This window comes from Gopherus flavomarginatus, chromosome 12 (assembly GCF_025201925.1).
Source record: "Gopherus flavomarginatus isolate rGopFla2 chromosome 12, rGopFla2.mat.asm, whole genome shotgun sequence".
In the NCBI taxonomy this organism is placed as follows: Eukaryota; Metazoa; Chordata; order Testudines; family Testudinidae; genus Gopherus; species Gopherus flavomarginatus.
In genome coordinates, this window is record NC_066628.1 from 46403973 (window position 1) to 46418001 (window position 14029).

General features: G+C 46.2%; 1 protein-coding gene across 2 annotated transcripts in view; it reads right to left on the reverse strand.

The window, feature by feature from the left end:
* The window catches only part of WIPI1 (WD repeat domain, phosphoinositide interacting 1), a 34274-nt gene extending 29116 nt beyond the window's left edge, over positions 1-5158 (reverse strand). For both annotated transcript variants that reach the window (XR_007769039.1, XM_050921106.1), the window contains exons 1-2: positions 5044-5158; positions 1670-1752 (exon numbers count right to left, since the gene is read on the reverse strand). Coding sequence is in view for 1 of the 2 variants with exons in the window: in XM_050921106.1 (XP_050777063.1) it covers positions 1670-1752; positions 5044-5126 (166 nt within the window). In the remaining variant the exon portion in view is untranslated. The remainder of the gene's footprint in view (positions 1-1669; positions 1753-5043) is intronic.
* Positions 5159-14029: the final 8871 nt, after the last annotated feature.

Consider the following 14029-nt stretch of genomic DNA (forward strand, 5'->3'; position numbering starts at 1 on the left):
TAATAACCTCATGACCCCCTGAGAGGTCCTGACCCCCAGTTTGAGAACCCTTGATATAGACAGCTCTTTCTCTTACTACCATCGCCCCTCCTCCCCAATACACCCAGATAACCTGGGAGAAGTTCTTCCTTTTTCACTCTAGCTGCAGGCAGCGAATATTCTACATGATCCCTGCACTGACCCACACTGAGGGCAGGCCCATGCTAGCTCTAATCTTGTTTAAATATTACTCTTGTGCTTGAGCTGGATTTCAATATTTTAAGTGGGGTGTAAAAACAACAGGCAACTCTGGAGATAGCAAGGTTCTACTATGGGCTCTCTAACTAGCATGGATCAGGATTGTCTCCCTAAAGTATGCCAGCCAGCCTGTTCTCTAAGGTCTCTTGTACACTGTCACTTATTCCATTTGGGGGACCCTGTTACAACACTGTAGTCTGTGACGCTATCGGAACACTCTTCCAGTTGCCAGTGTTAGAGGAACCAAACTGTGTCCCTGAAGGCCGCAGAAGTCCAAGATTATAGCCTGTTTCAGCAACACTGTGTGGTTCCAGCTACGCTGTGTGACTGAAATATCGCTCTATCTGTTGGGACTACCATGTTTCTAGGAGGTGGCCCCCAATCTGGCTGACAAAATAGTGTAATTTGACATAGGGCCTTGGGTGGCCTATGAAGGACTTCAATGTCTTAAACCAAGTTGGCTGATCTATTCGGCAGATCAGTATGCATAAGGCTAAACTGTGGTCTAACAAGGTTAAAGGGCTTTAGCAGAGCATCTAGGTTAGAGCATTTTTAAATCTAATCTATAATGCAGTCTGATCTCAGCAAACAAAACTGCATTATATACAGTTTGGCAACAAAAAAGCTGCTCAACAGAGTCGAGTCCCTACCAGATAGGAATAGTTCAGTGGTTTGAGCACTGGGCCCGCTAAACCCAAGGTTGTGAGCTCAATCCTTGAGAAGGCCAGTTAGGGATCTGGGCAAAAATCTGTCAAGGATGGTACTTGGTCCTGCTGTGAAGGCAGAGGACTGGACTCGATGACCTTTCGAGGTCCCTTCCAGCTCTATGAGATCGGTATATCTCCATATAAATAAGATGGGTCCCTAAAAGAGAAATCCTGGCAGCCTACCCTTATTCTTAATATTAAATTAAGGTAGACGGCTGAAGTTTTGGGTCTAAAACTTACTGATCCTAAAGGAAGTATTTGCATTTAAGTCATCTTGTGTCTGCAACTCAGACAACAGTTGTATTGAGCTAACCTATAGGAACTGAGATATGAAACTACCAGAAAGCAAGACTGACTAGTGTCTGCACTTCATTCAGTCTAACACTGGAAAGCGTGAACTCACAATCTAATGGTGAAACGTGAATCAGCTCTTAAATGCTCAGGTCTAATAACCTACAATGGTATTAGTAATATGGGTAAGAATGTGTTTCCAATTGACTTTTTTCTTTTTTTTTTTTTTAACCTGACAATGTCCCTTTAAACATGGCTGTAACTAGCACAGCTCTACTCCAGTGAGGATACAGTAGAGGCAGATACTGTCTGTGCTATAGTAGGAAAGCTAACCAAATGGAATTGCTCCTTTGAGACAGATCACAAGTGCAGTAATAAAAACTAGAGCCTATCATCATCCAATATTCTGCTGCACCAAGACAAAACAGACTTACTGTTTGCATGGACTTGGTCCAACTGCTCCACAGAACTTAGGGAGAAAAGCCTGTATCCAGTTTTGGTTCCGATTGCCAGGGAGCTGCAAGAGACAAAATGTGTGCTAATTAGTTTATAGTGTATTGCTCTAACCCTGAAGCTACTGAGTATGATAGAAAAATTAGTAGATCCTAATACAATGCATCATTTACAGGGAGCCACTAGCCTGGTCATATATGCAAATTTCAACCCAAAGCAGATATAACTGTCCACCCTAGTAGTGGAGTTTTTATGTGACAGTTGGGTGCACACAACAAGTGCCTTAATAGCAATTTGCATGTGAGGCTGATAGCTTTACAAATGTTAATTAAACTGCAGAATACCTTGAGAGAATTCAATAGTCCTGTTTCACAGCAGGAAAAAACTGAAGTACACTGGGGCCATATCCTGCCATCTGGCTTTTAAACTGAAGTCCCTACTAACTTCCTTGATAAGTTAATGACTATCAACTATATTACTGTGAAACTTCTCTTAAGTGACCACCCAAAGACCCAGTAAAGGTTGCTCTCCAGTAGACAGTTAAACCACAGGTTAAGCAAAACTGTGTTTGACACTATTTAATGGAGCTGGTGACTTTATTATTAGAATTGCCAAGAAAGCTCCCTCTTTGGGGGTGCCCCATGCAGGGAAAGCTATTGGTGATTGGTACCAGACTTTACCAAGAACCAAGGCCTACTCTTGATGGCAGATATCCCGTTAACTGCAGAATAGATAATTCAGTTCTCCTGCAACCTCGTGTTCTAGAAACTATAGAACACATTCCGTTTTCCACAAATACATAGGCATAATAATACACTCACTTGTGGATTCAACCACTAGGAAAACTACTTCCCCATTCCTGCAAAACCTGTTATGCTGTATTTGCAATAGTTTTGAGCTACTTAGGAAAACTCATGGTTGAGATGGATTATTAAATATTAGGAATACTGTTCTTACTTTTTCCTCTTCTAAAATGTACTGGAGACTAAGCTCAAGTCTAGTGGCTACAAAAGCAGACTGTCAGACCTAGGCTTTATTTCAACTCTGATATTTAACTCACTAGGTGAAGTTAGCAGACACTTGCTATGCCTCGGTTTCCCTATCTGTAAACTGGAGATAGTATTCACCCTGCCTTGGAAAGCAGTGAGATCGCCCAATGGAAGCTTCACTTAGTACGCTACCACACAAGTCATCTTGCCAAGAAATAGTTCATAGCTGAACAATTATTTAAATGTCCATTTTGCCAATAAACATGCACTGAATGGCTCTAAGAAAAAAGCAGGGGCATAAACTAAGGCTCACATAATCTCTATAGGCATCCAGATGTTGTGATTACAGCTCTGCACAGTTAATACTGATGTAGATCATGGCCAGCCAAGCCCTGAATGCACAATAGTGACACTAAGTGAGGAAAGCACAAACTGGTAAAGCAGGAAGCGTGATGTGAGATGGGATTAAACTCCAGTGCCCTAACTATATCAGATTGAGAAAGGTGCAATCATACGTTGTGACACGTAGGCACTCACCCATACAACGATGCTTTGTGCACTGCCACGGACACATGGCCCTGGGTGTGTAACAAGTATACTGTGCAAGGTGTTAAACTTTCTATCCCCTCAGCTGGAATGTAAATAATTGGGTGGTATAAGGGGCCCAATCCCATGAAATGCCTGGCCTCCAATGTGCAAGAACTTCAGGGTGCCCAGCACCTTGCAAGATTGGGCCCAACACAAGAAGTGGTTTGGCTCTGCACTACAAGAAGGAAGGCTGCTTGTACTGAAGGAGAGAGGAGAGCTGAACTTGCACGCCAACAGACAGCTATCCCCATGGGCCGAGGCTCAAACATGGGACAGATGAATATTATTGGTACAGAAAACTTCAACAACAGCACCCTGACAGCTCTGGCACAAGCAACCCTTTCTATAAGCTCAGGCTCTGCCATGCTGGGGCCAACTCTTTCCCAACAGAAGAGCTGTTCCAGTGTGGGACAGAAACTGAGTTGCTGGGACCCAGCAAACCAGCACAAGCTGGAAAGCCTGAGAGGCAGCAACAATTAGCTAAAGCCCAGCCTGCTTAGTCAGACTCAAGGCTGCCAAGACTAGCCTGAATTGGCCTGGAAGCTGCAGGTACATGAGCCAGCCAGGGAGACACAGCTGCCTCTTTGTTCCCGTTCCAGTGCAGCTGCCCTGCCACGGGCCAAGCAGCGGGATCTCCCTCCCCTCCTCTGGGGACAAGTCAGAGCCAGAGCCCTAGCCTGGCTGGCTCTCTTCCCCTGCCCCATTCTCTCCTTGTATCCCCACCAGACTCCTGCCCTCCTCCCGCCACCGAATCCCCAGCATGCTTCTGGCCTTCATTCCCCCCTTCCCCTCCTCTTCTTCCCCCATCCCATCTCCACCGGGTCCCCTGCACACCTCCCACCTTCGTTCTCCCCATCCCCTACTCTTCTTCCTCCCACCCTCCCCATCTCCACCGAGTCCCCTGCACTCTCTCCTTCCCCTCCTCTTCTTCCTTCCCTCCCCCCTTCTTCCTCCCTCCCCATCTCCACCGTGTCCCCTGCATACCTCCTTCTTTCATTCTCTCCCTCTCCTCCCCCACCCTTCTTCTTCCCTTCCCCATCTCCACAAGTCCCCTGAGTCCCCTGCACACCTCGGGCCTTCATTCTCCCTTCCCTCATCCCATCTCCACCGAGTGCCCTGCATGCCTCCCACCTTCTTTCTCCCCATCCCCTCTTCTCCTTCCTCCCTCCCCCCGCATCTCCACCGAGTCCCCTGCACGCCTTCCTCCTCCCTCCTCTTCCCCCCTTCTTCTTCCCCTCCCCATCTCTACGAGTCCCTCGCACATCTCGGGCCTTCATTCTCCCCTTCCCCTCCTCTTCTTCCTCCTTCCCTCCCCCCTTTCCCTCTCTCCTCCTTCTTCCCCTCCCCAACCCTTCTTCTTCCTCCCTCCCTCCCCATCTCCACCGTGTCCCCTGCATACCTCCTTCTTTCATTCTCTCCCTCTCCTCCCCCACCCTTCTTCTTCCCTTCCCCATCTCCACAAGTCCCCTGAGTCCCCTGCACACCTCGGGCCTTCATTCTCCCTTCCCTCATCCCATCTCCACCGAGTGCCCTGCATGCCTCCCACCTTCTTTCTCCCCATCCCCTCTTCTCCTTCCTCCCTCCCCCCGCATCTCCACCGAGTCCCCTGCACGCCTTCCTCCTCCCTCCTCTTCCCCCCTTCTTCTTCCCCTCCCCATCTCTACGAGTCCCTCGCACATCTCGGGCCTTCATTCTCTCCTTCCCCTCCTCTTCTTCCTCCCTCCCCCCCATCTCCACCGAGGCCCCCGCACGCCTCCTTCCCCACCCGCCGCGCCTACGTGCAGTCCTGGTTGTAGGCGAAGCAGCTCAGCGCCTCGGGCCCCGCGGCCTCGGCCGGGCCGGCTCCAGCTGCGGCCTCCATGGGCGGCGCGCGGACCCCGGGCCTGGCTCGCGCTCCGGCCCCGCTGGCTCCCCGCGGGCCCGGCCAGTCGCCACAACAGCTGGAGCCCCCGGTGGGCGGAGCCGCACCCGCCTGAGGCCTCCTATTGGCCAACGGGCGTTCGGGCCAGCCACCCTCCGCCGCTGGACTCGGTTCGGCCTATCGCGGGCGTGTCTGGAGGGGGAGGGCGGGGCAAAGGGGGAACGCCCCGCCCCTTCGGCCAACAGGGCCGGCTGTGATTGGCTAGAGGGGAGGAGCGCCTGCCTGTGGCCACGTGGTTGTGTTGTGGTTGCATCAGACGGGACTCATGACAGATGTGGTGTGGGGGGAGGGGTTGGGGGCAGGGAACAGCTGGAAGGGAGGGAACAGCTGGGCTGGCCCCTAGCCCCTCCTGGCTGCTGGCTAGCTAAGATGAGTGCCTTGGACTGCTTGGATTATATCTAACACCGTTCAGCTATTTGAATAATTCTGTCCTTCCCCCTCCCATGCACCAAGCCTTTAGCAACTAGCGTCCCAATCAAAATCAGCCCCCTCCATTCTGCTAGGCACGGTGAAGCTCCTGATCTTGCAAAGACTGAAGTGTAGGCTTGAATTACTACCCTCGAGTAGTCCCTTTAAAGTCAGTGGGAGTAGCTGAAGTGTGTAACTCTAGGCAAATTTGTAAAAATCTTTGCCGGAATGAGGCCTGACTGGACCAGACAAATAAAGGGTACTAGAAAGGGAGTAATACTTTGATCTACATTTAGCTAAGGCACAGAGAGATCAAGTGACTTGATGAAGGAAATGCAGGCTATCTATGGCAGATCTGAGAATCAAACCCAGGGCTCCTGAGTCCCAGTGCACTGCCTTAAAACAAGCTCATCCTTTCCCATCATATCGGTAATCCCTAATACTTTAAAGTCCTTGGATGAAAGGTGCTGTAGAACTGCCAAGTGTTTTGTGAATCTTGTGGCCCCAAGCCCACCAGCACTCATACAATGTGAATAACTTTAGTCGAGCAGCCAGTCCTACTGAAATCGTGTAGGAATGAAGCTATTCATGTAACATATAGGTTCAGGCCTATTAATTAGAAAACACCAAGAAAAAGGAAAACATGCTCCTAAATCACAAATAGTCTAAAAGTTAATATAACTAAACTAACGGTTAAGTAAACAGTGTATTGAAACTTGAGGGCAGATCCTGCAAACCCTTAATTAGATGAGTAATCCTCATGTGAGTGCTAAAGTTGATGGGAATGCTGTATGTGTAAGGATAACGTGAGAGAATTTGTTGTAGGTACGTGATCATACAGCTATACGACATGGCTCTGATCCTGTAAAAGGATCCACAGAGTCCCACCAAAGTCAGTTGGACTCCATGTGGACATAAGTATCTACCTGGATGAATCTCTTTTCACAGGATCTAGGCCCTTATTATAGAAATCTCTTTTGTTCCAGTATTTTAGAATTAATGACCCACAAACATGTCAGAATTATCAGTCTCTGGCAACGTGCGTGTTTTAGGGAAAGTGTTTCTGTTAAAACAAATAGCTCCAAATTAACACTATTTCTGAGACCAGTGAAGTTGATGGCAAATGGTTCTAATGCACAATGCAATATAGTGATTAAGGAAATGTCTACACTTGGAACACTACAGTGGCACAGCTGCAGCCTTGCAATGTAGACACTTACCACAGCGACGACGGAAGGATGGAAGAATTCTTCCCTTGACCTACTGGTATCTACATTGGGGCTTAGGCAGGGGTGAAAGTAATATGAAACGCTTACCTGTACAGGGGCCCGGCGGGGCCTCTTGCAGAAGGGGTGGGGCCTCAGGTGAAAGGAGTGGGGCTCGAGGTCAGCCTACCCCAGCGAGTCCATCCATGCTGCCTGGCTCATGCCGCCCGGAGTCCGTCAGTGATTTAAAAGGGCCTGGGGCCGCTGCCGTGGTAGCAGCAGCCGGAAGCCCCAGGCCCTTTTAAATCGCTGGCCCTGGGGCAGCTGCTCCTTTTGCCCCCCATTGGCAGCCCTGCTAGTAGGGTCCTGCTGGTAGGGTCCCTACTGGCATGGTCGCCAATGGGGAGGCAAAAGGAGCAGCAACGTTAAAGCTCTGCCACAGCTGCGTACAGGCCGGTACTGGCTTCTTATCGATATGTCATACCGGCCCCTACCAGCCTACTTTCACCCCTGGGCTTAAATTGACTTAATTACATCACACACAGAGTGAAATTTTTCACAGCCCTGAGCAATGTTTTAGGCTGAACTAACTTTGCAGTCAAGTATCAGAGGGGTAGCCATGTTAGTCCATGTCTACAAAAACAATGAGGAGTCCGGTGGCACCTTAAAGACTAACAGATTTATTTGGGCATAAACTTTCACAGATAAAAAACCACTTCTTCAGATGCAGTTTTTTTAAACTTTGTAGTGTAGAACAAATTTGCAAACATAGCAGGAGGAACAGTTGAAATTAAGAGAATTGCAGGAAAACACGTCTATTAATATTAAATCTTTTAAAAACAAAATGTAAAAGCTGGTCTTATATTACCTGCTATTCGAGTTCAAGCAGTGCTTGTTGATGAAATATTAATGTCCAAAGAAAAGTCGAGCTTGAACAGATGAACATCATGCCTATTTTAAGGAATTTGGTCTGATTAGCCCCTATAATTGAAAGCTTGCTGTTTGGGGTAGTAATAATAAAATTACCCATAGACAAGTTTTTAAAATCCAGCCACAAGAGCAACTGAGACTTGTGTAATACAAGTTGTAACCATACTAATATTTTGCCATCCAACACTGTTGCAACAGCATTGACCAATCTTCTTTGCAGCTAGCTGCCTACAGCTAGTATTTAACCTCTGTGGTGAGGACATACTATGCTTGCCTTAATGAAGGGAGTGTTGGAAAATACCACGAACTCTGAACAAACATCAAACGTAGCTGAGTCAGACTTAAGGCAAGGGTTTTTGATAGATTGTCTTTGGAGATTAGGGGCTGTGTCACAGATGCAGGGCCAACAGCACTTTGGGCCCATTTCTGGCCTCTGAGTGCACCCATCACCAGTGTTGAGCCTTTATCTTTCTTTGGGTGTAATCATGTGATTCTTCCATTCTTAGGACTGGGTGGTGGGCTACAGTACCCTGTGTGTCGACCCTGCTCACCCAGCAGGTCTAACTGGGTATGATTCCTGTCATTCTGCCCTTTGGGAGCTTGAGATCAGTGGATTAGTGACCCAAACCAGCTTTCTTAAAACATAGCATAGAAAAAAAGATTTTAAAACAACACAAGGTCTACATGCATTCTTACCTAGAGTCTCCTTGTCCTCCTGATGGGCACCCCTGTAGATCTAACTTCCCCCAGGATTCCACTCAGCAAGCTCTGGGATCTTATTCTCTAAAACTCGTCTCTGTCCTTGAAGGAGGATATGTCTCTTTACCCTTTGAGATTCAGAGGGTACGTCCAGACTACCCGCCGTATCAGCGGAGAGCGATCGATTTATCGGGGATCGATATATCGCTAGACACGATATATTGATCCCCGAACGTGCTCCCCGTCGACTCCGGAACTCCACCGGAGCGAGTGGTGGTAGTGGAGTCGACGGGGGAGCCACGGACGTCGATCCCACGCTGTGAGGATGGGATGTAAGTTGGAATAAGATATGTTGACTTCAGCTACGGTATTCCCGTAGCTGAAGCTGCGTATCTTAAATCGACACCCTCCCCCCCCTGCAGTGTAGACCAGGCCTTAGATCCTCCTTTCCATAGGGTCCAAGCCGCTTCTGGAGAAATTGGTTTGGCAAGTGACGTTGCACTCCATATGTTTTATGGAAATATGCTTATGAGTGTGAATATGATGTAACTGGAATATGCTTTATGCAAAAGGTCTCTTGTAATGTATCATAACAAAGGTTATAACCTACTGAATATATTCCTTCTATTTGTATGCATGTATCATTCTTGTATCTGAAGCTAGAAATATGAAGTATAACTCTGAGGTCCTTTTGTAATTATGCAAAGTGTGGGCCATTAATAGTGGTTTAGAACCTTAATGGCTCCCGTAGACTAACACAATTAAATGGCTCTGTTTTCTTGGAAAACTTCTTGTGTATATGGGGGGGGGGGCATCCCTGGAAGAATGGAGGCTGGGGTCTTACAGTGACATGTGACCATGTCACATGACACTGGAATCCATCTTAAAACTTGTACTTTTCCATTTAGAAGGAGGGATGGGGACCCAGAGAAACAAAAAATTCCTGCCTTGTGCCAAAGTTATAAAAGGGGGTGGAACAGGACAAAGGGGTCCCAGTCATGAGAATACCCTTGCTTACCACCTAAGACATCTGCTGAAACTAACAAGGGCTAAGTGATTGGGCAACAAAATGGCAAATGAAATTTAATGTAGATAAATGTAAAGTAATGCATAATGGAAAAAATAACCCCAACTATGCATACAATATGATGGGGGATAATTTAGCTACAACGAGTGAGGAAAAAGATCTTGGAGTCATTGTGGATAGTTTTCTGAAAATGTCCATGCAGTGTGCAGAGGCAGTCAAAAAAGCAAACAGGATATTAGGAATCATTAAAAAGGAGATAGAGAATAAGACGGAGAATATCTTATTGTCCTTATATAAATCCATGGTGCACCCATATCTCGAATACTGTGTACAGATGTGGTCTCCTCATCTCAAAAAAGATATACTGGCACTAGAAAAGGTTCAGAAAAGGGCAACTAAAATGATTAGGGCTTTGGAATGGGTCCCATATAGGAGAGATTAAAGAGGCTAGGACTCTTCAGCTTGGAAAAGAGGAGACTAAGGGGGGATATGATAGAGGTATATAAAATCATGAGTGATGTGGAGAAAGTGGATAAGGAAAAGTTATTTACTTATTCCCATAATACAAGAACTAGGGGTGACCAAATGAAATTAATGGGCAGCAGGTTTAAAACAAATAAAAGGAAGTTCTTCTTCACACAGTGCACAGTCAACCTGTGGAACTCCTTGCCTGAGGAGGTTGTGAAGGCTGGGACTATAACAGCTGTAATGGGGCAAGGCCAGATGGCTACAGTAAAGTACTGAACAACAGGTATGTTAGCCCCAGGCTAAACAAATCCCTAGGACCTTGGTAACCAAATGGCAGTTGCTCCAGGTTAATCAAGGCACCTGGGGCCAATTAAGATCTTTCTAGAAGGCAGTGGAGATAGCTACTTTGATTAGAACACCTGCAGCCAATCAAAGCAGGCTAATCAGGGCACCTGGGTTTAAAAAGGAGCTCACTCCAGTCAGATGGGGATGAGCCAGAAGAGAGGAAGTGCATGTGAGGAGCTGGGAGCAAGAGGTGCAAGAAGCTGAGACTGAGAGGGTATGTTACTGGAGGACTGAGGAATTATCAGACAATCAAGCATTATCAGACAGCAGGAGGAAGGTCCTGTGGTGAGGATAAAGAAGGTGTTTAGAGGAGCCCATGGGGAAGTAGCCCAGGGAGTTGTAGCTGTCAGGCAGCTGTTACAGAAGGCACTATAGACAGCTGCAATCCACAGGGCCCTGGGCTGGAACCCGGAGTAGAGGGTGGGTCTGGGTTCCCCCCAAACCTCACAACTCCTGATCAGACACAGGAGGAGTTGACCCAGACTGTGGGTTCCACCAGAGGAGAAGATCACTGAGGTGAGCAAATCTGCCAATAAGCGCAGGACCCACCAAGGTAGAGGAGGAACTTTGTCACACAGCGTTTAAAAGAGAACTGGATAAATTTCATGGTGGTTAAGTCCATTAATGGCTATTAGCTAGGATGAGTAAGGAATGGTGTCCCTAACCTCTGTTTGTCAGAGGTGGAGATGGATGGCAGGAGAGAGATCACTTGATCATTGCCTGTTAGGTCCACTCCCTCTGGGGCACCTGACATTGGCCGCTGTTGGCAGACAGGATACTGGGCTAAATGGACTTTTGGTCTGACACGGTACGGCCGTTCTCATGTTCTTATGTTCTTATATACTGGGAAAAGGATTGGGCATAGACTAGGATTGAGTCTAGTCTGTGAAAGAAGTGTATTGGAACATCTCTGAGGGTGAGAGATTATTACCTGTAATCAGTTTCTTAATGTATTAGGCTTAGACTTGCGTGTTTTCTTTTATTTTGGTTGGTGGCTTACTTTGTTCTATCTGTTATTACTTGAAACCACTGAAATCCTACTTTTTATACTTAATAAAATCACTTTTGTTTATTAATGAACCCAGAGTAAATGATTAATACTGGGGGAGCAAACAGCTGTGCATATCTCTCTATCAGTGTTATAGAGTGTGAATGGTTGCAAATGCCAGAGAAAAGTTTCTAGCCATAGTATTTTAGACTGTGGCATGGTTTCCTTGAGGAGTGATGGAAGCCCCAGCAGTAGGTAGCGCTTAATTTGTAATGGAAACGGTGCTGGCGTTCAAGTGATTAGGTACCAGGGCTCAAGCAATTTTTTTACATTCATAACTGATGCGGCAAGCCCAGATGTATGGGGGCTATGAACTGCCAAGACTAGAGGTGCCAGGGCTCAGCTCTGGCAGTAATTAAGCACTGGCAGTAGGGAAACTTAAAATTAGATTGGACAAAGCAGAAGAGAATATATTGTAGGAGCATTTTGTATTTGTTTCCAGGAGCTAGACTAAACAGAATATCAAAAGTCTCTTCCATCTCTCTGATTCCACTGCTCAGATAGCATGTGCGAGGGAAACACTCAAATGATACAAACTCTGCCATTTAAAATCAATGTATTGTTAACCTTGTAACTGCTATTCCTGTTTATGGCCCATGCTTATATAAATTGTTCCATGGCTTTGAAAAAATACCAAATCCAGACGAAAATGGTCTTGTTCATTGTGTCTTTACCTGTATGACCCAGATCACCAATGCTCCATCTATACCAGTGCTGCTAAACTTGGTCATGCTGGAATCTCCTCCAAAATAGACACGCTGCTGACTTAATTTTGCAATGAAAAAACAAAGAATGTTTTCAACCCTTTAATATTAGACTCCAAGTAGTCATCTCTGAAAAATCTGATTGCTATTTTTTCCTCCAAAGCAATAGCTGCCTCACAAGAGACATTGTATGCTGGGCCAGCACAGAGTCTGAAATTGCCTCTCACCCCTGCAGGTGCCTTGTGCAGTGTAGGACAGAAGAACAGTAACTGTATGTACCCTGCCATTGTCTGTGCCACACCTCTTTGGTGGAGAGGTGGTTCACTTTCTGGAGTAATTAAAAAAAAAAGACACCAAGTAATTCCCAATCCCAAATCATAACTATATGAACTCTGCAATCAGGTAGGAAACAGATTTGCTACACTTTGTAAATATGACCTGAAATCTGTCATCTGACAAATCAGGAAGCTTGGCTGAATTGGAAAATGGATAGTTCAGGTTTATGACCTTACAATGAGGTGATCAGTCCATGACTCAGTTGTTTTGCTCCAGTGTACTGTGTATCCAATGGAGAGGATGGAAGAAAGGCCGCACAGCTTGCACAGAAGAGCTTAGTGCTGGAGTTATTGTGAGAAATGACTTGGCTCCCTAGTTTAGGAGAGTGGGCAGACTCTTAACTCCTGCTTACACTGGCTCTGAATGGGTTTACAGAGCTGCACAAAGGAAGCCATTTGCAGTGCATACACCAAGCTTTATGGAGCTTATTTTACAAAACCCAGAAATGATGCTATGTATTGGAGTGCCATCTACTGGTAATTCATATATATGGTAGATTTACATAAATACAAACCATAGAACGTACTGATAATATGAGTAACTCCACTGAATGACTAGAGTTGCAGATGCATGCAAGTGGTCTGAATTTGACTCCAGGTCTCTCTGGTTAAGGTTGATGGTACTTCACTGAGCCCATTGATTAAAAAAGGTGTATCACTTCCAATGTAGCTATTTCTTTTACCTATTTACCTCGATATTGACCTAAGCCAGACTGTGAAGCCGTTACTCCCATTTAAAAAGAAGTTACTTGCACAAGTAATCTTTCTGAAGCTAATCTGGTTACTTGGATGAATAACTGCTCCCCAGTCTGGCCCTGTGTTTTTGTGAATTAGATTAATGTGCTAAATCTTGCACTCCTTATTCAGGCAAAACTCTCCTATCTTTGAGTAAGAACCACAAGGTCACACCCAGTCATGTTGAGTACTTCCCACCTGAGGTTGTTCTGGTGAACGGTGTCCAACCCAGAATCCTTGTTTTCCTTGATGGCTTTCTTATTTGAGTTGCAGAAATATTGCATTGCTGTCAAATCCCCATTGCTGCTTTGCTTCTGGGAGTCAACTTTCCCAATGAGCTGCAGGTTGTCTGAGTTTGTGTATGAAAACAGATGGGCTGCAATCATGATCATGGAGGGAAGAAGACAATTGCAGCTGTATGTCATTGGTCCTTGGCTTTAGCACCTGCTGAAGTGAGGGATGTTACTCTTCTGAGGTGACAGTGGTAATAATGGGCCAAATCCTGATGTTCTTACTTGGTGATGGCATAGTCCTCACTCAAGCAACACTTCCGCTGAGGGACTTCAATGGGAATGTCACCCACATAAGAATGTTAGGATTTAGCCCAATAATAGCTCCCCACCAAACGATGTTCACCTCTGTATTGGAGGGTGATGAGCAGCCAGCATGCCAAGCAAAAGGGGAGAGGAAAGTTTCTGGCTAACAGCAGCAGCACGTACTCCCTTTTATGAAAAGCACCGTGGGCTCTCTTGTGTCCATGCTGAACAGACACATCATCTGGTGGGCTATTTTTTCTTTTAAGGTCTCCTCTAAAAGGGATCCTACCATAGAAAATAGAGTTTAACATTGGTTGTATGGTCGGGGAAACTAAATGTGGAACACCAAAGTGCGAAGTTATAAAGAAACCATTTTAAGAGTTATACTTCCTTAGAACAAAGG